The 24,475-nt window shown below is 52.5% G+C and overlaps 1 protein-coding gene across 2 annotated transcripts in view; it reads right to left on the bottom strand.

Moving 5' to 3' along the window:
• Positions 1-24,475, bottom strand: part of AGRN (agrin) — a 96,914-nt gene that overhangs the window by 61,361 nt on the left and 11,078 nt on the right. The window contains exon 3 of one of the 2 annotated variants that reach the window (XM_065650034.1): positions 833-853. The exons of the other annotated variant lie outside the window; for it this stretch is intronic. Within the exon in view, the coding sequence (XP_065506106.1) occupies positions 833-853 (21 nt within the window). The remainder of the gene's footprint in view (positions 1-832; positions 854-24,475) is intronic. 2 annotated transcript variants of the gene reach the window in all.

Raw genomic sequence — 24,475 nt, 5'->3', positions numbered from 1 at the left:
CCTCGCCCGCTCCGGGCTGTTCTCTTCAGTCGGGACATGCACGTGGTTTGTTCTAATGACTGGGATTCACTGTTTAAAACAGCTGTCCGTGCAGACAACAGCTGAAGAAGAGATGAGCCGCTGCTGACAGGGTGCAGGACAGGCGAGGGGACCAGAGGGGCAGGGACAGGGACATCTTGGGGACTTTGATCCGTGCCCATATTTCACTTGGTTTTGCTAGAAAGATGCCCAGAATTTTCTGTGGCGTGTTTGCCCCACAGCTCAGCCAGAAGCTTCTGCCCTCATTCATTAATTACATCAGATAATGCCATAACCCCCGCCGGCCAGGTTAACACACCAACCCATCTGTGTTATTTCCAGTGTGAACTGGGACTCCCCCCCACCCTCCCCAGGCAGCTGGTGAAGGTGAGAGGCTGAGGATGGAGTGAGACATGAGACAAGCACTAGGTGACAAGTGTCCTTAGATCACAGTTTGGCACCCACAGCGCTCCAGGGCTTGGTGACGCAGCAGCTGTCACTTTGTGCAAGGACAGGAACAACCCAATTGATCCCAGTCAACAGTGTCAGGCTGGGGAACCAGAAGGCAGAGGCGAGAGCGGTTCTTCAAACTGTGATCTAAAAGCAATAGCTCCTCGGAGGTGAGCACACACTCTGCAGCCAAGAGGCCAAGGGGATGGGTGTGCTGGTACCCACCTCCAGAAGGTTTCTATTGCTCCAGCACATCCCAGGTGGATGGAAGAATGACACGGACTAGCCAGCGAGTCTGATGGTGGATGGAAAAAATGGTAATTTTTTTTTTTTTTTTTTTTTTGCATGACACACCACCACTTACCAGCAAGAAGCTTCCTATGTTCTTTAGAAAGCAGGGGAGGGGGAGGAGAAAAAGGAGAGAACAAAACAGTTAGAAACAAGAAAACAGGCAGCTAACCCAAAGATTTCCTGCCCTCCCCCAGACCCCCTCCTCCAATGCTCCCTTATCGACACCACCTTGGGCAGCTTCCATCCATCTCTGCCAGCAATTTCCAGGCACTGGCTCCCAAATCACCCCAGAAGATCACGGCCAGGTTGGTGGCCTTCTAAGTCCATTGATTTAAACATGTTTTCATGGCACGAGAAGCTCCCAAATCTGCAGATATCCAGAAAACTGCAGGAGCCTGATGTTACCGATGATATTGTACACTGCAACAGCCCAAATCACACACAGCAAGGGAGAAACAGAGACCCTCTGAACCAGAACACTAAATATGTGCAAACAACAGCAAAAACCCCATCAGGAATATCTCAGCGCTGACCACTATCAGCCACACAACACAGGCACGCTGGATTAGATACCACAATTGATTTGATCCTCAGAGGAGTCTAAACTCTTTCTTTACAAGGATGGCTACAGGAGATCCTGGAAAATATTTAATAACAAGTGCAGCCAAAGACTCAGAAGCCAACATGCATTAACTGTTAAACTTCAGGAGCTGTCTTGTCAATAGGTGATTTTCTGAGGCCACACTCACAGTTTGGAAGTGAGCCATGCCACATTCCCAGTACAGACTACAAAGAACCAGGTATTTCCCATTCGATTCAAAGAGGTTCATCCTTTCCCACTGCAGCTCAAGACCTCCTATCCAAATGCATCACCTGGGCCAGAACCACTTTTGGAATGTAGGAAACCAGAGCACAAGCTCAAAACAAGGTCCCCAACACACATGATGAAAGAGAAGGTTAACGGTTAAACAGCTGAGCATTTTAATAGTTGTTATTGAGCACAGCTTATTTATCTGCGAGTAACCCATGGCAGTATAGAAGTCCTGTAACCATTATAGCATCTGTTCTGGATGCCTATGGAAAACGGAGCTGTGCTCACAGCCAGGTCTGTGTCCCTCCTAGTGCCACATGCAGCTCTTAACCTCTCTTTTCTATTCCACCCATAGCACTCTGCCTCCTCACAGGACCACGATTGATTACAAAAAAAAGCTCCTTCATCATGCTGTGGACCAAGCTTAGTGGGCAACACCATCACTGCTATTTTCTGTCATTCGTCCAGGATTGGGAGTTTTTGTCCTCTGCACAGAGAGGCACTTCAAACACCAGGCTCCCTTCTAGTAACGCGGTCTGGGGAACCATGAGATGTGTTGGTGAAGGCACCCCTGGGCTCTCTGGTCCAGCCTTCCACACGCCAGATAGTTAACTAGATAGTTAAAAGCAAGCTGGAATTTGGAGTACGTGGTGCTTCTTGTGTGCCTTTCTAAGGCTGGACTCTCAAAAGCTGCTGAAAGAAGATGGACACAGAGCCCCAGGGAAAGCACAGCCAGACGGGTGGGACGCAGGGGATGGAGTGAGCGACTTCCCAGGGAGATATAGCAGAGGAAACAGAGGAGGAGGAAGGCAAGGATGCAGCTGGAACAGAGAGCATCACCTGCTGCCCCGGTACCTGGGCTGCCACCCCCATGCTCTGCATGTCACATTAACAGCAGCTCTCACAACAGGCTGTGGGACACGGGTAATGTGACACTGTGAAGAGTCCCAACAGCTCACCCAGACTACGAGGGATAAAAAAAAACAAAGTGAGTATTGAGGGCTGGAGACGGCCCCATGCCAAGGAAGTGACGTGCAGCCTTCTCCATTGGCAACCAGGAGCCCCCTCCACTATAAGCTGTTAGGAGATGCAGAGAAGAAAGGAAAAGAGGAAAAAACAGCTTAAAAATATCCCAGAGCAGCGCAGTTATTTTGGGATTTTAATTTATAAAAAGAGGAAGAAAAACAGAAGGGAAAGCCAAGACCCCATGGCCAGCTCTGGTGCAGATGAAATATTTGTCTGGCTGCAGCATTCCCGCACTCCCTTCCTTTGCTCTGAAGCCTCAAAATTAAAACGAAGCAGGTTTCACTATCTCCATCACATCCTTTAGTTACCTGGCAGAAGAGATGGCTCTTCTGGGCCCCTGGACAGCACGGTCTGGGGTTACGTTTGAGACAGAGGCATAGCCTTGATTTTGCCAGTGTGCAGGGAGGAGTCAGGGGCTTTTCCGGGGGTGTTCAGACACGACAAGGGGTGCTTGGTTGGGGTTTGACTCCATCACTAGACCTCACCAAGAAAAGGACGCGAATGCCAGTGTGGGACAGAGACAGTCCCCGCACGGACAGTCGTGAGGGGTTGTGTATTTTGGGGGACGTCCCCGTCGAGCAGGGGAAGTCTCAGGTCCCCGTCTGTGCCGTGCAGGTGTGAGGCAGCTCGCCCAGCTCAGCCCGGTCCCCTCGGGCACGGTGGCAGCGAGCCAGCTGTCCCTGGCCCCGCGCTCGGTCACACACCATTTACTGCGCACGCAGCGCTTCTCACCCAGCTGCTCCGCAGCAGGCGGGTCCCTCGGCTGTTGGCACAAGTGGCACAATCCTGGCACCCCTGGGAGCTCCCCAGCAGAGCATCACGTCACTCCGTGTCACCTAACGAGCACAGGATAAGTGACATGCCCAAGGCCACACAGTGAGAAACCGTGGCAGAGGTATTTCGCGCACACAGAGCGGACGGCAAGCTGGAAGCAAAGACCTCATTTTCACATGCAGAAGCACGGCATTCCCAAAGCAGCACCTTTTCTTTAAGGGATCCCTGCAGGGAGGTGCAAACAGGGTGTGGAGACCCCTAGGAGCCAGCTGGGGCTTTGTGCTGGGTAATAAAGTGTCACTGCCTGGCACCAAAACATGTTCACTGGGATCACAACGGCAGCTGAAAAGGAAAACCAGGAGAAGGGAGATAAAGACAAGGTGAGGTTGCCTGGCCAAGACCCCTGCAGTCAGTGCTGCAGTCCTCGAGAAATGGGAATTTCGGCTTTGTAGCATCAGGACAAGAGATGCAAGTGCTGCTCCAAGCCCAAATCCCATCTGACTGCAGAACAACATGGGATGAGGGCTGGGTGGAGAACCGGGTCAGTGTCCCCGTGAGTGCTGCTGGCTCTAGTTTCTGGTGGGACAGCATCCCAGAAGGGTTAAGGGACTTGCGATGCACCCACTCAGGCTGGCGTTGTCACAGCAAGGCTGAACACTTGACCCCGTGGAGCCAGAAGTCACTTGTGACTCATGGAGGAGAAGGCAGCCCAGACCCGATCTGCTGAGCACCAGCCACCCACAGAACGCGGCTCCGTCGCCAACCCAGCACCCTCCCACGCACCCCGACCTGCTGAGCTCCCATTCCCAGCTTCTTCTTCCCAAGGCTCGGGAGGTCACACCAGTCTGGCGGGGTGCACACGTTCTCCTTCTCGTTTTGAGAACAAAAGTGCAATTGAGATGAGTAATCCCAGAGCCTGACCCGCCTTTCAACTCCAGCAAATTTCCCCAGGCTTTGATTTTCACCCCCCTCCCCGTTCATCGTGCTGCGGCTCAATGAAGCAGCTGTTAACATCAAGAAGGGGAAAATAAGTTTATTTTACTGTATTTTAAATAAAACAAAAAAGAAAGGAGAGTGGGAGGCTCTGTTCCAAGGTCAGACACTTGACTACAGAACATTTTCCTGGACAGAAACACAGTGGGAGAAGGGGAATGCACCCGAGTTTGCACAGCAGCAATGCAAAGCAGGATGTTGGTGCTCGTGCTATACCTGGGGACAAAGCAGATCGACCTCTCCGAGCACTCAGTACATGCTTTTTTGGACTTTTGGTTTTGAGCCTCTATGTCATGAAAAGCGCTACTTCCGAGAAGCCACATGTAACTTGGACCCAAGTCACCCAAGCCAGCTGTTACAAGGCCAGAACTATCATCTCCTGTTTAACAGCTCAGTTCCTGAGATGCTTGGATGAACGCAGATCATTTCCCAGCAGCTCGGGTCAGAAGAACTCAAAGCAAGCTGTTCTCTGGGAAAAAACAAAACAAAACAAAACTCTGCTTGGAGATCCCAACCTGAAGAGGAGACCCTGTGAGTTGACTTCGCAGAAAAACAACTATTAATCAAATAAGGGCTCGACCCCGAGGCACTAAGCACGGAAGGGGGTTTCATCTACAAGTTTTCCTTCAAAGCAGGAGCCCACTGCCTGCCAGGGAAGGGAATGGGGTGGATATTGTCCACCTGCACCCCCTCCATCAGCCAGATGAAGGTGCAACCATGGGAGGATGCTGGACCACCTGCAGAACCAGAAGTGGACTCCGAGGGGCCAGGAGGGATCCCTGGTGGACCCCAGGAACCTGACCGCACGATGTTTTCTTTGCCCTCACCCCAATAAACCGGCCAGCGAGATCCAGGTTGGACCGTCTCATTCCCAAGGAAACAAGGCGAGGGTTTCCCACGCCACCTTCCCGCTGCTCGGCGCACAAAAGCAACACACACATTTCCTGAAATCCCTCTCTCCCCGACCCTCCCGACTGTTCTTCTCCGCATCCCGCTCCAAGGCCACGCTCTGCGCTGAGATAACGCGGCGCTCGGCTGCCAAAACCAGCAGCCGGAGGGGCCCGGGATCCACACAAATCTGCATTCAAACAAAGACCTGATCTGAATGGACAGAAACGGGAGATGAAGCCCCGTGGCTCGGGTTTATCTAATGTGTGTAAGACCAGTGTGGGACGTCTGGAAGAGCTCGGGGACTGGGCACCAAGGTCCCACTGGAAGCCAGGGGTGCACAGGTACTTGCCTCCCAGACACAGACCGAGACAAGAGCCTGGGAAAAGTCAGAATAGCCAGAATTTCCATCAATTTAACATTAAATCTCTACACAAAGAAATGAAACCCAAGCAATCACACACTAAAAAAAAATAATTTTTTTCTCCATTTTCTTTGCTGCTGGCACTTAACTGAGAATTTTCCTTAAGTCTGGGGCATCCAGGCATCCCCGCTCTTAGAAATTACGCACTAATTAAGCACATTACACTGGCTCTCAAAAACATATCAATCAATTGGCATGTGATCACCATCCAATAATTGCTGCTGCTGCAACTCACCCTCCCTGGAGAGGAGAGATTTTTTTGTGCTAATTGTTTTGGTGCTAACGAGATGGGTGCTAACGAGATGGGTGCTAACGAGATGGGTGCTAACGAGCAGCCCAGCTGCCACCCTGGGAGGAGGTGACCGCTGAAGGGTGAAGAGGAGGCAGGGATTTTTCCCAACCTTGGAAGAACCATCCCCAAAACCCAGCCAGAATTGAAACCAGATGTGTAGGAAGCGTCTCATTAGCAGTAATTGCTTTGCAAGGATTTGAGGTTTCCCCTCCGTGCCACCACCAAACACGCTTTTAAGAAGCTGCTGTGGGTTGGGTACCAGGATGGCGCTAGTTGGGTGGGAGGAAAAAAAAGAAAAAACAACCCAGAGGGCAGAGTCTCGACTACACTAACATTTTTATTGAAGCCAGGGAAAGTTTATTCAGGCTGGGCTGGCTGTGAGTGGCAGAGGATTCACCACTCGGGCAGATTAAGCTGAAAAAACTGAGCATCTCAAACCTTCTTCCCTGCACGCAGCTCATCACAGCCAAATGATTCGTGAAATAACCTCACGATTAGCTCCCTTGCACCCTCCCTGCTTTCAAAAGGGGGAAAGCAGGCACGAGACCCTCCAGAAGCTCATCCCTTTCCCCACAGCTCGAGGGCCTGAGAGGGTCTGGCAGGGATTCCACTTCCCAACCATTCCTGCTCATCATTTTACCTGTGGAGCAATTTTTCCTTGGATTACAGGGCTGAGCCCAAAACAAGTCAAAGCCACAAATAAAACAGGTCAGTCAGGTCCTTGCACAGAACTGCGGAGCTGTTTCTGTTCCCTGGAAAAGCGAGACCCAAAACAAGGCAGAACAACCACGGGCCGCCTCAGGGACTGGATGGGACCCGAGACCCTCCGAGTCCCCGGGGCATCGAGGACCACTATTTTCTCCATGCTGCACAAGTTCCCCACACCAGGTGCCAACGTACCTCCCATTCGTTTTCCTAAAACACCCCTTTCTTCTTGTGCTGAATTTTAACTTCTCCAAATAAAAGCACAGGCGGAATGTCTGATTTCTAGCCGACAATCCTCACCAGTCTGCCTTCCTGCACCGCGCACAGCACCGGCTTTGACCGCCCTGCCACAAGCAGGGACATCTGCACCAGCTCAGGTTGCTCAGAGCCCCGTCCAGCCTGGCCGGGGATGTCTCCAGGGATGGTTCAGCCACCACCTCTCTGGCCAACCTGGGCCAGTGTTTTACCACCCTCAGGGGCAAAAAGTTACTGCTAAAAATCCCCTTGCTAGAGAACGGCGGGTGAGTCCGTGCTCTAAGCAATGTCCCTGTCCCGACAACGGGGGTGCAGGAGGGACCCCAGACCCAGCAGGGTGACACTCCCCAGAGCAGACCCCGACTCTAGGACCACTCTCCCCCCCACTCCCCTCTCCAGACAAAGGACTCCGTCTCTGCCAGACACAAACTAACTGTAAGAGGGTGGAAGAGCCGTTCGAGTGTCAAAGGAGGAGCAGACACCCACATTATTTTTGGTGAGAGGAGCATAATTGAGACCCTGCAAACCTCCCCTGCTCCTTGGGCTCCTTTCCCAAGTCCCTTCAGCGTGTGGCATCCCCTCTCCCCTCCCAACGCCGGCACAGCTCAGATCGCAGTCTCCAGGCCCTAAGACAATAGCTGCTTATGTTCTAAACCCAGTGCTGCTTTCTGGGAAGAGCGCCAGGCCTGGCAGCTCTCAGCAGCAGGGAATCAAAGCCGTGTTTGTGCTACGGAGCCCCCCTGCGCCCGTGGGGCACCCTCAAAGGGAGGCAAGGCACCAGCCTGCTGGGGAGCCGAAACCGAAATGCGGACAGATGCCCGGGGTCCAGCGAGAAAGACCACGGGGCCAAGATAGAAGGAGGCGCCTTGTTGGAGTGAGCAAAACGTGCAAGCGTGGCCCTCGGGTACCAGCAGATGCGGAGCATCCCCCCCGCGAGAGCTGAGAGCCAAGGATGCTGCCGGAATCGGTGGGAATCAGGGATGCTCTGAATGGCAGAGAACGGGCACAGTCCGCATCGAGAGCCAGCTGCGTGTCATAGAACCATAGAACGGTTTGGGTTGGAAGGGACCTGCTGCCCAGGATGGATACTGACCCCCCGGGCCCTTGACAATTGCCCCACCATGCCCCAGGCAGTACATAAGTCATTTCCAAATATCCTTCCTCCTCAGCACTGCTGGCAGATGCAATAATCAACACCAGTGTCTTTAAGATGTCCATGTTTCACTGCAGTGATACAAAATGCAAATCAATTAATCGGGGGAAAAAAAAAAAATGGCCTCTTATTTTCCGTTCTTTTTATGAAGCTTTAAAGTTGCTTTTTGACTGTCCTGAATAATTGAAATTAACATGAAAATTTAAAGTCTTTCAAGATTTCATTAAAATTCATTCTCTTTCCCTTTGGAGAATTGTCATTGCCAGAGTCTCATGTAGGGCAGAGAGCACAAGCAGCTGCCTCCGTTCACAGCATTTAACTCCGTTCTCTCTGTCTAAAAGAAAAAAAAAAAATCCCTTTTTATTGTTTAATGGAGACCCTGCAATAACATCCTTCACTACTCCCCATCATCAGCCTGCTAATGTCAGTCCCACCCGCTTCCAGCACAAATCCTGCATTTACCGTCCCGACTTCAACCCATTTCAGCTCCACCATTTCCCCACCGCTCCTCCGGTCCCATTAGTCCCCGGCACTTTGTTTTTTTTTTAAATTGCAAGACTCTAAGCTATCTTAATAAAGCCAAAATGTGCCTTCTCAAGAGCATCTGCAATGCAGGAGGGGTGGCCCTTAGTTAGGCCATCAGATAATCGAATGCACACAAGGAAAGCAGCCGAGACCAGAAAAAAAATTAAGGGCTAAAGCTGGTGTTAGTGCTCTTAAAATGATGCTAAGGGTATTAAAACTTATTGGGCTTTTCTGTACCCTTGGGAGCTGCTGGTTGCTCCCCCAGCACGGCTGGGCTCCAGAGCCCAGGTTTCCCATTAAATCACAGCACCAGACTGGAGGCACTGTTACCAATTAAGTGTTATAACCTTCGGCAAAGGTCTCCCAATTTACCCCACTTGACCAACTGACCCTGAAGATTTCAAACAGCCTCTATAAACCCGATTGATCTTTGCGCAGGTCAAACCCATGTGTGTTCAGTTTCCAGAAGTTATCAGGGAGTGGGAATACTGTACTTGCACCGACCATTAACCTCACACTTCCCTTTTAAGCAATAGCTGACCCTTTTCTCCTCTGGTAAAGGAACAAGCAAGCACTTCAGAACAGACATATGCTATAAAAAACCCTCCCTTCAGCAACACCAGCACTGAGCATTAATTTTTCCATGCACCCAGCAGGACATCTCCCACTACCACGGGATCTTCTGGACCAGGAGTGGCAAGTCATAAATTTATAGTCCTTTCCAGGTACATTATGTACTTAAGGATGCAGCAAAATCCAAGAGACAGATACCAGGCTGAAGAACAGTCTCTAGCTGCAAAATGCTGTGAGCAAACAGGGCTATTATACAGGATCATTAGCACAAAGGGAAACAGGCTGGGAGACAGCATGGCACAAAATTCCACAGCCAGGTAAAGCAGGATTACAGAGGCAGCAGCCAGTCGCTCCGAGCAAACAAGTTTTGGGCCAGCAACAGGGGAAAAAAAAAAACAAAACAAATAAACCTCATTAAAAACTGCCTCCCTGCTACTTCTCTAAGCCACCGTGCTGCTGGTGGCACAAAGCAGAAGCCTGACAGTATCTGACGGTACCAGCTCCCTTCTGCTTCAGTCCTGCAACAATCAGCATCTCCTCTAACACGCTCTCCTGCAGAAACGCTGCAGAACTGGAAAGGTTCAGCATCATTTCTGCCTGCAGAAGGGCCAGGAAGACAAACAGGAGGTCTCTTCTGGGATCACGGAGCATTAGTGGTCCTAGCAGGATGCTGAGAAGGCCAAGATTATATATATACACACACACATATAAATATATTTTTTTTATTAGAAGGTTTAAAACTAAACAGAGAAAAAAGGTCCAGCCCATCTACAAGGGAACCTGTAGATGTGTGAAGTGTCTGATCCGAGTCAGCTGCCTCCCACGCACACGTACGCTGCCCCCTCGAAGCCCTAAGTTCCCGTCACACAAAGCATCCTTGTGTGTCAAGACCAAACGCGTCCCAAGCCTCCCCTGCCCCGCTTTCAGCCCAAGAAAGGAGAGAAATGCTGCTCTTACCTAGGGATGAATAATCTAGAATCTGCGTGGGAGAGGGCAGCACATGCAAAAAGACCCAAACCAAACCAACAGAAACCAAAGCAAAACCAGTTGGTCAGGCCAGAGTGAACTCTGCTCTGCCCTGCTCCTGGCCATGGAGAATATAAAGTAAAGGAGAGGAGATTCAGGCTAAATATGAGGAAGACATTTCTTACAATGAGGCTGGTAGATGGATTGAGCCTTTCACTCCATTTTAACATCAGGTCCTAAGCTGAGGTGCCATTCTTGCAGCTTTCCCTCCTCGGTGAATGGGGAGATACTCGTCCAAGAGGATGCTGAGACTGAAATGCAGGTTTGAGGCGCTCCAAAATTCCCTTTATGATCAGCACGGTGGACAGTACAGAGAACAGGTAGAAAAGAAATAGCGATATAAACCGCCTGGCAGGGGTCTGGGAGCAGCAGGGCAGGGGGAAGCGGAGCCACGTACCCACAGCACATACCCTGGCTCCTGGGCATCCCTCCCAAAGCCGTGAGGCCAAAAGGGCGGCGAGAGCCCGGCAGAGCTGGGGAACAGCAGCAAAACAGCTGCTGCCAAGGCTCCCGCCAGCGAGGGTTGCCAAGGCTGCTGGGCTCTGTATATGCAGCAACAAGCTTTGAAGTCAGGGCAGAGGAATGTGCCCCGCTCCGCCACGCCAAGGCAGGGGGGACCGTGAGCCCGCGGCCACCTCCGCTCTTCACCTGCCACCCAGCCTGGGACCCTCCCCATGGCACACGAGTCCAAACGGACCCACAAGGACCGTGGAGTCCAGCTCCTCTCCCTGCACAGGACAACCCCGAAATCCACGCCGTGAAGCGGGGATCCACGCTCCATCGTGCCTTTAGCAGGGCAGAAGAAGTGATAAAGCATCTTGCCCTCTAAGTGCTACTTTCCCAGGAGTGCTGTCCTGGGACAGCACCCACCAGCCTGGCCGGGTCACACCACTTGTGCCATGGCTCCAGGTGACACCTCTCCCCAATCCAGCCCCAAAATCCGCCTGTCTTTACACTGCTCTGAGTTGAAGGTGAGGGAGCCCGCTGCGCACATCCTTTATTGATTGAGGCCATGGGCTCCTTTTGAGCAAATTCCAAGAAATTTGGGGAGTTGATTGCCACGTAGGCAGTTTTCTGCCTATAAACAATTATTCCTGTATTTTGACACCCCCATAGCGTAGTCAGACCATCTGTCTGAACTGCAAGGCTGTTAACCGGTGCTAAACTGCCATTAGCTGCAGCTGCAGAGCCAGCACTAGGATTGGTTTGGAACAACCACCGAACCCATAAAACGCACATGCAAGTTAAGATGCGGCTCAGATGAGCCAGCAGAGCCAATTATCTGTCCCTCACAGGTATTAAGAGCCGTGCGGATCCCACAGCCTCACCAGGCAGCTTCCCCCGCCAGCACTTTGCTCATCCCATTGACCAAAACACCCACGTAGCGAAGCCAATGGGTTCCCACCCCAGTTAGGAGCAGCATCCAGCGTGACACCCAAATCTCCCACGCCGTACGCAGAAGTGATTCCTGTAAACCGGGGATCATCTATCATACATTCCAGGGCAAAGAATGTAACAAGTTAAGATGTAAGACGTGCAAGATTTACTGTGAAGGGAAAGCCTTTAATCTGAGGCAAGGCTTCAAGCAAGCGCCAGCTCCTTTCAACTCTGTCCTCATCTGTCGCTCAGGAGGAGTGAGGCAGCGAGGATGAGGTTTACAAGGCAGTGCAGATTCCCAGCCCCAAAAACTCCTGTGGAGCTGCTGATCACACAGGCTGGAGTCAGAAGGGGACATGTATGTACTTTCAGATATAATCATAGAATCCTTTTGGTTGGAAAAGCCCCTCAAGATCATCGAGTCCAACCATTAACCCACCCCTGGCACTACCCCATGTCCATGAGAACCTCGTCTCCACATCTGTTCAACCCCTCCAGGGATGGTGACTCCACCACTGCCCTGGGCAGCCTGTCCTGGGCTTTATTTGGTAAAAACTGCAGGAGGGATTTCTGCTTTCTCCAGGGTAAAACGTTGTTTGCTCAGCAAAGGGGAGAGAAACAGCTGTTGTCTTGGTGCCTGGTCGTGCTGCAGTGCTCGTGTTGGAAAGGCGGATGCGCAGATCTCGGGCGCTTTTCGGGGTGAAGCACGAGGAATCTGTCTCTTTTCAACAGGGTTTCATAGCAGCATGGGCAAATTGGCTTGGACAGAACACGATCCTTCCATTTGCATGCGAAAGCGAAGCTGATGGTAGGTAGAAATAGCTTGGAGATTTGTTAGTGGATGGGACTTTGGTTGCCTGGGAGCATCTCTGCCTCGGATTCAAGCTAAGGGGGCATCTCAGCTGAACTGCTCCTAAATCCTGCCTTCATCCCAAGATTCCTCCTGACACCAGCTGATCTACTTTGTGCTTCTCTGCCTCATGAGAACCCCTGCCCGCTGAGCTCAGAGCTGCTGGCTGGGACCCAGTTCCCAGGCACCGAAGCAGGAGGGAATCTGAAGAAACCCAGGCTGGAATTGTTTTTCTAGACTGATAATTTCTCCCAGACAGCTCTCCGTCAGACTCCTAGCCAGCTGGACTTGCACTTTCTTTGCCCGAGGGAGGCTTTTCCAGACTTTGCAAAGGCCCTGTGGAGGTGCAGCCTCCCTCGAGGCTGCGAGCGATGTTTTCAGCAGCGTCGCATCGTGCAGCGCTGCTTGTGCATCATTTAAATGCCGTGGAGCCAGAAGGGAGCGGGGCAGGACAGGTCAGAGAGCTGGCTGTGACTCGACAGTGTGTGGATGGTGATGTACGACCTTGCAAAAGCTGGGAGCATCCTCTGCTCGGGGTACAACTCCTTGCCGGTGGGAGCACAGGGCGTGCAGTGTTGCCTTCTGCATCACGTGTATCTGCTTGGAACTCAACTTGACATCATAGAATCATAGAACAGTTTGGGTTGAAGGGACCTTCAAAGCTCCACTAGTCCAACCCCTGCCATGAGCAGGGACATCTGCACCAGCTCAGGTTGCTCAGAGCCCCGTCCAGCCTGGCCTGGGATGTCTCCAGGGATGCTTCAGCCACCACCTCTCTGGCCAACCTGGGCCAGCATTTTACCTTCCTTGTAGTAAAAAATTTCTTCCTCATGCCCACCCTTGTGCTACTGTTGTGCAGCGCTGGGTTCTCAGTGCTCAAAGGGAGCTGCCTGTGCTGCGTTACAGTCTCTGCAGGAAGAGAAATGGGTGATAAGCGCTTTTTTCTTTCCCAAAGTGAGGATGCTGGACACCCAGCCGAAGCGTGGGAACCCTTTGCTGAAGCGCTGCCCCGGATCTCAGTCCTCTGGGGGCGTTTGGGTTTTTTCTGCCGGAGGATGAAGGGAAACAGCCGTGTGGGCTGGAGCTCCTGCCCTGTGAACCCAGCCAGTGAGCCTGCAGCCCCCAGGGACCCTCTGGCCATTGCATCTGTCATGATAAGAGAAAACGCCGCTCCGGGGCTGCTGTTTTTTCCTAGCAGGGTCTGGTGGCTGGCTGGCTCCTTCGCACATATTCTGTGCCTTTTGCTCCGCTTTCCAGCGGGGGTTTTTCCTCCCCCGCCGCAGAGGTCCGACCCCGTGCGTGCAGATTTGCAAGGTCTCTGCCGCAGAGGACGGCGCTCCCTGCACTGCCGTGGGTCTGTCTGTCCGTGCAGAGGGACCAAGAGTTTCTCATCGGAGTCCGAGGGCTCAGCTTTGTGCAAAATCGGTGAAAGCATCAGATCCCTCTGATACGGGGTACAAACCCAGATGTGCTTTCTTTCTATTTACTAGAGCCGCTTCTGGAGGCAGGAACCTCCTTTCTCACATCCCCAGGTTTGGAGGTTTGTCCAGGACTCTGTCAGTACCTTTAAGGGGATTATTGCTCAGGATCCCTCAGGACAGGTAGAAGTGAAGTGGGCACTTGCTCTGATGGAATCTCCTGCTCAACCAGCCGCGTACTTCCCCGAAATAAGTGGGTGGGAAAAATCCAGCCTTTGATGTTCCACTGAGCGGCTCCAAAACAAAAGATGGACTACAGGAGATAAAAAACACCAAACAAACTTCGCAACGGGATATATCCGGTAGATAAAGCGGGAAAGAATTCCTTTTCCACGGAAGGCAGCCTGCATGTGGTCCAGGGAATAACCAAATAGCAGCTGTTTTCCACTGCCTTTTGCAGACGTCGCACCGGGTGGTACAAACTGCCCAAAACCAGCATTAGGCCTCCAGGAAAAGCCACCCTGACAGAGCTGCTCCCTGCACGCATGCTCAGCATGTGCATGCTCTGCACAAACCGGCTTCCCCGCAACCTTATCTCAGCCTGCCCGGAGAACAAGAGCCTTTGCTGGGTACCTGCAGCTGGACGTTCTCCAGCTCATCATTCCCATGGTCAGCACGACGGGCAGCACACAGAAGTAAACAGGTTGAAAAACCTTATCTGAAAAACGGTAGCAACCCATTGCTAACATGGGTTTCAGTCCTGGAAAGAGGAGTCAACGACAGACTGGCATAGACCAAAAGAGCCGTGCCTACTCGATCTAGAGGAACAGCACCAGAGGGGAGAGGCGATCAACTGCTTTCAGGTACATCAGCAGTTTGCACCAGATTTTTGTAGCCATTTCCCCGCTTTTAGCTATCTTTGCAGCCAGAGCATTGAGAAGTTTAACCAGTTTGGCTCCATCTTCAGCAGCCCGGACCACGACACCCTTCCAGGCAGCAGAGCAAGGCGAGGAAGGTGTTTGCACCACCACCACGCTGCAGCCAGGCGTTTGCTGGGCTGACGGGGCAGCTTCACAAAGCTGCTTTTCTTCCCAGCTCCAGCAGACCCACGGTCACCCCCTCCCCGCTTCCTCTCTCCATCCTCTTCCCCCTGAAGAGAGCCCCAGAGCTCAACGCTGAGCCCAGCACATGGGGCGTCGCTGCCGCAAAGCTCAGCTTAAGGCAGCAGGGAGGGAAGAAAGGGATAACGAGTGACTCATTTGCAGTCTGGCAGTGCCACCTCTGCTATTTAAGGTGCAACCACCACATCTACGCAACAATTAACACACATAAAACTAGTGGAAAAGGAAGTTTTTTAACAACTTAACATCGTCAGCTGACTTGGACCTTGGAATCCTTCTGCCTCGAGTGACAGCACAGTCCAGAGGCAAAGGTGAGCACATGAACCACCCAGCCTGAAAGATTTGGTCCAAGTAGTGGAGCAGAGCCCCAGCCAACAAGCAGGAGACCTGGCCAAATAGGTGAATAATTCTGCTTTTGAAGGGCTCAGAGCAACCTGAGCTGGGTCAAGATGCCCCTGCTCATGGCAGGGGTTGGGCTGGATGAGCTTTCAAGGTCCCTTCCAACCCAAAATATTTTAAGATTCTATAAACTCTTCCCCAAGAATTCTGATTTTATGAGAAGTACCTCTAGGGCCAAGGGGTACTCCTTCAGCATCCTTCAAGGAAACTCTCTCCATCCCTACTATTCCACCAAGCAAAACAGGGCTCGTTCCGAGAGCTAAATATACGCCTGGGTCCCCAGGGCTTGCTGACAAACCCTGGCAACAGGGCTGCAGGAACCCTGATAATATTGTAGGATTTGCCCAGCCCTCTAAGAATAACTGTGCTGCCTATGAGAACACTGCAGGAATTAGCTCCCTCCTGCCCACGACACCCCTGGTACCACACAGGAGCCAGGAAGCTGCTTGCTCTGGGGCAGGCACTGGAAGAACAAGGATTTGCAGGCTGGTTCAGCATTGCCTCAAATGGAAAATTGCCTTTTTTTTTTTTCCCCTACAGGATTAGAAGTTTCACCCTCTGCTTCCTGCGGAGAACAGTGCAGCGCTGTGCCCGGCACAATCCCGCCTGGGTGTCAGTGGAAAATAACCAGCAGTTCTCTCTCCATTAAGAGATTAAAAGCTTTCTACTGATGCAGGAAGGAAGGGGAACTCTGCGGGAAGCGTGTGCACACAGGACACCGCACTTGTGCTCTTCAGGCGTGAACTGCTAAGCTGGAGAAGCGAGAGCCTCACATTTTCACAATGAGGGTGGTGAGAGCCTGGCCCAGGTTGGCCAGAAAGGTGGTGGCTGAACCATCCCTGGAGACACCCCAGGCCAGGCTGGACGGGGCTCTGAGCAACCCGAGCTGGTGCAGATGTCCCTGCTCATGGCAGCGGGGCACTGGGGGAGCTGGGAAGGTCCCTTCAACCCAAACTATTCTGTGATTCTATGAACTCTGTTTCCCCAGCCATACCAGCTCCCCACACCTTCTGTGGAGGGAGAAGAATAGCTCCCAGCCTCGCAGCACCCAAACAAGTCCACACAAGCAGCCCCTGGCCAGGTAGGGATACCAGCTGCTTTCCAGCACCTTCACACCCAAACCACCAGACCCAGTTTGCACCAGTTTGCCCTTCCCCAGCTCAGCCTCCCTAGAATTCCCCTCTCGTGTCCTCCAACAAGCTCTGGCATTGCCCAAATTCTCTGAGAGGCACCAGTGCTGCGGGAAAGCTCCTAGAAGCGCATTCTGAGCATCCAGGGGCTCCCAGGGGAGGCATAGCTGGCATTCCAGGCTGGCAGAGCCCTGCTGCACATAATCCACCTGACCAGGGCACATGCCAGAACAGGTTACGCAAACAGAGCACACGCACGCCACGAGAGAGGATTTGGGCAGGGAAAGGGGGGAAAAAAGGCTGGAGAAGGAGTTGTAATGCTGTATGCATTTAAGGGTCCTGAAGCCAAAGCCTTGCAGCTGGGATGCAGAGCACTCTGAGCCTTCCGGCTCACCACTAGCAAATCAGTGTGACAATGATTCGTCCTTTCTGTGCACTGCAAAGGGATTAAAACCAAAAGAGATTCGCCCTCATCTCTTTGTCTTGCCAAAGGTCCATGAGAGGCAGGAATGGAGAGGGACTGTTCTCACAGCATTGTCCGTGCACTGTGACCACAAGGCAGGACACAGGCTCAAATGGGACTCACCGGGATGCTGTTGCATCCTCCTTCCTTCCTCCCAACCTGCAGCATGGAGCAGAGCAGGGAGAGGTACCCTGGGGCCGGAGCGCTACCCACGGCCAAGCAAGCACTCACCCCAAAATCCACATGGGACTGGAGAAAAAGCAGCAGCTTCTCAAGCAAGTTCTTGCAGCACAGGGACTTGCCCAGCCTTGCGCTGAGGAAGCCGCATGCCAAACAGCGAGCGGCCGAGCGTGCACACACATGCAGCCTGCAGCCTCCTCCCGGGAGGGAGCACTGGGGGGGACTGGGGTTACAGCACTGCAAACAAACCCCTCGCTCCCGAATCCCTGCATCCCTCGGCGTGCCTCTGCCGTACTGGTATTTCAGCCACGAGACAAAGGCAGCAAGAAACTCCGGCAAATTTAGGTCCCTGTGCCCCTTTGTGCTTGGCCTGGGACAAGATTAAGGCAGCAACCGCGCTCAAAAAAGCAGAAGCGCTCACCTAGACGGAGCTCGAATGGCTCCTCGTGACAGAGTTTCCCCATGCAACTGCCAGGAGCTTCCACTGATCCTAGTTTATCTCTTAGATAAACAGCATCAGTTAAAACAATTTGCCCGGGGATTTTATCGCTACATAAACAGACAGCCCAGTGTAACAAGGAAAGCTGAGAGAGAAATGGGCTGTAAGCAGGAGATGGACAAATAAAACAGATGAAGAATCTGTTTTGTCAAAGGCTGACTCCCCAAGAGCGCAACCGTCCCAAATGAAGCTACAGCCCACCCCAGGCCAAGCTCTCGCCAACTCCAAGCTACGCGAATCGTTTCTACAGCCCAGCTGAGGGGATTTGCTTGGGTAATAACTGCGGAAAATAACTCAATTCTGACCCCATAGCCCTATTCATTAGTGAAGTTTTCAGGTAGCGACGGAATGAGATCAGGGGCAGAAAGATGATCCAGCCTGAAGGAATCCCAGGCACTGAGCATTCTCTGGCAATCGCATCCGAGCATCTGAAAATCAGCGTATGTCCTCTTCTACCAGGACAGCCACCAAGAGAAAGGTGGCACTGCTTAGCATCACAGAATCATTTTGGTTGGAAAAGATCCTCAAGATCGAGTCCAATCATAGCCCAGACTTGTCACTGCCCCATGTCCCTGAGAACCTCATCTCCACATCTGTCCAGCCCCTCCAGGGCTGGTGACTCCAGCACTGCCCTGGGCAGCCTGTTCCAATGCCCCACAGCCCCTTGGGGAAGAAATTGTTCCCCAGATCCAACCTCAGCCTCCCCTGGTGCAACTCGAGGCCGTTTCCTCTTGCCCTATTGCTTGTTCCTTGGGAGAAGAGCCCGACCCCCCCGGCTCCAACCTCCCTTTGGGTACTTGTAGAGAGTGAGGTCTCCCCTCGGCCCCCTTCTCTCCACGGCTGGGGACACCGTGCTCCCCAGGCCGCCCCGTTCCGCAGAGCCCGCCGGGCAGGGCTCCTCCTGCCAGCCTACCTGCCGGAGCTATGCCTGGAATGCCGTCCCTGGCCGCCCGCCCGGCCGCTGCCCGTCAGCACAGGAGCTTGACTGAGGTTTATCGGCAGAAAGGTGCGAGGGGGAAGGTCGGTACCGCCAGCACGCAGCGCCCGGACGAGCCCAGGGAAGCACCTCTCCGCCGGGCTGGTGGCACCGAGGCACAGGGAAACGGCGTCCGGGACAGAGAAACCCTACAAATGGCTCTAATCTCCTCCGCAGAGGGTTCTTGCTTGGTACCTGCAGGAATCCACCACGTTAACAGCTGGAAACACCAATTCAGATTTCTGTGTCCATACCCATCACTGCCAGCTGCTTCCCAAGCCATGAAAATCAGGAATATTCCTTTGGGGCTGTCCTGTCCCAGGTGGGAAGCCGGGATCCAGCTTGCCTTATGCAGCCAGAGGATTCACTCACATCACTTTTACACCCTCACCACCGCTTCTTCGGGTCTGATGCATTCTTTGTAATGCAGCTATTTCTTGATTTTACAGAAGTACTTGAAGGCCTGAGCTGACCTAAGGCCCTAGAGCATTGTTTTTTTTCCCAGAAACAGAGTGAGATATGGTGCCTACTTGGCCAAGGAGAACAGCTCCGGAGCCAAGACAATCACAATTTGGCAGCTGAATGAGAGCTGGCAAGCAATGTATTGGTTGATTTTTCTCCTCCCTTCCCTCCGGTGACTTCTCTTCTGCAGTTTGGGGGTTCAGGAGTACTGCAAGTGCTGAAAGGCCACAACTTACTCAACTCTTTGGTTACCAAAGCTGAGCATCTGGCAGGTTCTGTTCTGGTAGGAGTGAAGATGCACCCAGCCAGGTTTGAGGCTTTGGGCAGAATCCTCCACCTGCAACAAACACTGACACAGCACAAGAGGCTGGGAAGAAGTTTAAAAACTAGTTTTCAGAACATTCAGCTTTAGATGGGCGCTTTAGTTCAATGCCACACAGCACAAACACAACACTTGCTTCTACCAAAATTCCCAGCTTAGACCTGTCCCACCATATTACGCTGCCTATTTACGCTGCTTGCACCTGCCTACCCTGGAAGCGTTCTGCAGAGAAACCGGCTAGCTTGCTGCAGAGACAAAGCCTGCTCTGAAGACAGGGAGAAAGTGGAAAGGGGAGCAGGGAGCTCTGGCTGAGCAGCTGTACCTCAAAGGAACAGATAAGCTGCATTTGTGGCACTTATGCTAGAAGGAAGATGGGAACCAGCTCCAGCCATGCTGTCTTTAGCTAAAGAGCTGAGGAATTCCAATTTCAATGCCTCTTCTATCTGCTTACTCCTCCAGATCAGCAGGGATGCTAGGATTTTATACAGGCAGAGAAAAGAACAAGCCAAGGTGTAACATCCAAGAGCATTTTTGGCAGATCACCCCAGCACCAAGCGTGCAGCACTCCCATTCCCCGCTTGCTCACGGAGCTGCTCAGCAAACTGGGACCATATTGCCATTTACTTACCATACCTGTCCCAGTCTACAGAAATGCAGACAGCACCTGGGGGAGTTAAATGGCTTGTTAACATGGGAAAATTGCTTTAAAGCCCTTAAAGGAAAGGTAACCACTTCACGCTGTTCTCCAACAAATTCTGAGCCTCTGAACTTCCTTCTCTCCCCAGGAAGAGCAGTTTGGATGAGACCAACTCCAACTCTGCACGTCTGAAGAGATTTGCAAGCCTGTCTCCATGCTGGTCTGTCCCTGCTCACCTGAAACACACAACAGAGGACTAAAAACCCAAAGAGACCACACACCTAGAAGTGCAGAGATCAGCAAAAGCTCCCTTGGCCTTTTGCCTGTTCCCCTTGTTTTAATTGAGTATCACCCACAAATCAAAGATGCTGAGGCACAGTCAGTCCTCCAGTTCACTTAAGCTAATTAGCATCCCTGCAAGACAGAGAGAGCACAGTGGGCTAATATTAGATGGAAGATGCACTTACGGTCCATCAGGATGACACAACATCCTCTGGGAGCGTGCAGTTCTCTCCCAACATATACTACTACTCAGAGAGGAAAAAAAAAAATGGGATAGGAAGAGGCAATCGGTCATGGAAGATGTTAAAGTTTGTTTTCTGACTCTGCAGAGGGGCAGCAGAACCATTTTAACCTGCTTTCCTTCTCCTGAAAAAGCAATCCAAGATGAGATACCGGAATAATAATAGGAATTCCTGTTAATAGGAATTAAGGCTGGGATCTGGTCAAGGCACAAGAATTCACACAGAGGTATTGGTCAGCTCAAGGTCTCAGCTGCAAAGGTGATGGACGTCCTTTATAAAGCAACCAAGCAAGAGAAAGTGGGTGAGATGCCGGGTGGGAATCCTGTTGGAATAGGACTGGACATGGGATGAGCCAAGGAAATAAAATTTAGAAGGGAATAAGAAAACGTGGTTCAAAACCTTACACATCCTTATTCACTTTGCAGTCCGTGCTGCAGCCAGACTGAAATTAGCCAAATCAGGTATGAATTATTGAAAGCACTAGAGTCCCATTTCCTTTGCTAATCAAAGAAAATTATTCCAGGGAGCTGAAAATGTGGGAAGAGAAGCAGTTTTTCAAGGCAAAAAAGAAAAAGGCGCTGCTAGAATGGCTTTTGTAGGGAGGAAGCAGCTTGCGGAGCATCATCCACCTCCACCAACCCACAGCCCATCGGGGAGAGGAGGGTCCATCCAATGCTGGGGTGCGGGGCCACACAGCACATCAAAGAGCTCTCCTGCTCCTGGAAGTCATCCCAGAGGAATGCGGGATCTGCACAGTGGGTTTAATAAGATAAACAGACCCAAGTCCCACTCCCGGGTAAGGATTAAGCGCTGAGCAAGCCCGGGCGGGTGCCGGCAGCGCTGGCAGGCGCCCGGCAGCTCTGACAGGCAAAGTCCCGCGGCGCTGACGGGCAAAGGCTGGTGCTGCCCATCGTCCCACCGCAGCTCCGGGCAGCCCAAGGCTGGGACAGCTCACTTCTGTCCTCCCCACCAGCAAAGCCCAGATCCTGGGCTCTGTTTGGGAACACAGATGAGTCCTGAGCTGGTTTTTGTTGCACCTGTTCTGCTGGGACAGCTTCTGTGGATCACAGAATCCTAGAACAGTTTGGGTTGGAAGCTTCAAAGCTCCCCCAGTGCCCCCCCTGCCATGAGCAGGGACATCTGCACCAGCTCAGGTTGCTCAGAGCCCCGTCCAGCCTGGCCTGGGATGTCTCCAGGGATGGTGCATCCACCACCTCTCTGGCCCACTAATATGGATACTTGGCCTGACCTGTGCACCCATACGCAACAGCTCTCACCAGAAAGAATTCGAGACAACATGAGCCTTGAGCAAAAGGAGAGCATCACCCGCCTCGAGCAGCAGGAACCAGCAATTTTGCAAACAAAAACAGAGAGTCGAGTTCTGCCCCTGCCAGAAAGGCAGAGCCACTCAGTCCTAGGTGGCTGCAACTTGGTTACAGCATGAAAATGATCTAGATTCATACCTGGGGCTGCCTGGCTGCATTCTGCAAGCAGCCACACCTGTATATTTAATTTACACTTCCAGCCTATGAAGTGTGACAGGGCCAACCGCTCCATCCCATGTTTGATGCTGCACAAAGCAATACAGAGCAGACAGGGAAAGGGGTGACAGGGAGGGTTTGGAGAGAAGCAGTCACAGCGCAGCAACACCTTTTATTAAAGTTACAGATTTGTGGCCTGGTGACACTGTGACCAAAAGCAACAGTCGGTGTGTTAAAGCTCACAGAGCGCAGGCTGTCTGCAAATCCTCTCGGATCTCCAAATCTGATCTCCGGCACAGGAGCTAAAGCGGCGTGTGCCCAGGTGTTGTTCAGGCTCCCAAACTCTCGCCCAGCTGGAGGAAGGAGGGGTGCTCACAACCCCCCGTTTTACACGCTGGCTGCAGGGCAGGGGGCGTCAGGGACAGACAACGGGACAGGAAAGCTGCACTCGAGTCCTGCCTTGCGACAGGTTATCGAGGAGTCAGAAAAACAGCTCTGCAAAGCCAAGGAATGCGAAGAGGATGGAGGAGATGCCTGAATCCCAAATCTGCAGATGTTCAGTTTAGGAGATGCTCAGAAGGAGAGATTCAGAGCCAGCCTTGTCAACAGGAACAGCGATGCCTGCCAGGAGGAAACATCGCTCCCCACTGCCCCAGGGGAGCGGCAGCCCCCGCAGCGGGATTTCCTCCCTGCAACAGCACCAAAGGCTTCCCAAGCCCACGGAGCAGCTCCCTGCAGGAACCCCCACCTGGGAGCACCGCAACACAGCTCTTGCTACGTCCCCAGAGCCAGGCTGGTGCTGCGCGAGCATCCTGCAGCGGGAGGCACTGAAAGGAGGCTGCAGGGACGAGGAACATTTCAGACTAGTCCCCTGTGGGAACTCACAGTATCTTTCCCACTCTCATGTCCCTTCTCTTCTCCATCCTTCTCTTCTATCCACATCTGCACATAAAGGATGAAATGGGGAGAATGCAGCTTCCCTGTGCATCCCCGCCAGCCAGGAGGTGATGCACTAGGCTAGACGCGAGGAGGAAATTTTTTACAATGAGGGTGGTAAAATATGGGAACAGGTTGGCCAGAGAGGTGGTGGATGAAGCATCCCTGGAGACATCCCCGGCCAGGCTGGACGGGGCTCTGAGCAACCCGAGCTGGTGCAGATGTCCCTGCTCATGGCAGGGGGGGCACGGGGGGGAGCTGGGAAGCTCCCTTCAAGCCAAACCATCTGTGATTCTATGATCCCAGCACCAGACCAGCACCAACCAGCACAAGTGGAAAACACAGGGCAGAAGGATGCACAGCGCCTGCCAGAGCCCCCAGCAGCTGCTCCCCTCTGCAGCACAGACAGCAAAGCACCGTCCTCCCCCGAGTTATTAGAGCAGCAAACAAAGGAAAAGCAGAACCAAGAACACATGGCCAGGGCCCAGCACTTGTCATTACTGCACCACCAAGAGATTCGCTGTGCTGCTGAGCAAGGAGCCCCAGCCCATCCCGCGGAGAAATGCAGCAGGATGTGCCAGAGCGGGAAGCGGGGCCAAAGGAGCCTTCCCAGACCAGTAGCCTCCCACACCAGATTAAAATTCCTTCGGAATTTGCTAAACAAATCGACTCTCTCAGCTCCTGCCATAAAACCCATGGGATGTTTTGCATTACTACCAGTAAGGAAGAGAGGAAACAGACCCTTAAGCTTGGCCCACCACAGGACCCCCGTGCTCGCGGTGACAGCGCCGCCTGCAAGCGCTGCTCCAGGCTGTCTTCTGCAGCATCAGCTGCAGTACCTGGCTCCATCCGTCCCCAAAGTGACAACTACATCCCTGCTCTCCCCAAGGGGACATCTGCTCCAGCCCCAGCAGCCGCGGACGGACCCCCAGGAGCGTTCGGTGCTGGACTCTCTCCCTTTACTACATCTTACAGCTGCTGGCTAACTCTCTCACCCTCCTGAGATGGAGGTGTTGATGCTGTTCTCATTATCTGCAATGTAAAACGGAGCCAAGAAGAGGAGGAAAGGGAAAAAAAAACCACCACAAACCTTCTTTAAGAAACCCACACATTAACCCTCTTCCAGCCCCCTCCCTCGCCTGTTCTGAAGCACAATGAAATGCCAGGGATGGATGAAAAAGAAATAGCTGCAGGGGTGGAGAAGTGCTGCAGAGAGAACAGAGCAGGGGAAGTGACCACAGCCCAAAAAAATCACCTAACACAGCCCCATGCCAGCGATTTCCTTGCTGAGAGGAGCCCACTGTGCACGCCTTACAGCCTCTGTAAGGAGCCTGAAAGGCAAATTTTGCATGGGCTGGTTTACAAGAACAAAACGTCTCAGTTCTGTGGAGGCAGAGACATAAAAAATAAAGGAGGGACAGAATAAAAGTGGAAACAAAACAGAATGGACAGTGTAACTTAACGGGAGATGCTTTCAAAGCAGTTCCGCTCCCAAG

Source organism: Caloenas nicobarica, chromosome 22 (genome assembly GCF_036013445.1).
Source record: "Caloenas nicobarica isolate bCalNic1 chromosome 22, bCalNic1.hap1, whole genome shotgun sequence".
NCBI classification, from domain to species: Eukaryota; Metazoa; Chordata; class Aves; order Columbiformes; family Columbidae; genus Caloenas; species Caloenas nicobarica.
The sequence above is the reverse complement of the archived record's forward strand: the minus strand, read 5'-3'. Positions and strand labels throughout refer to the sequence as shown.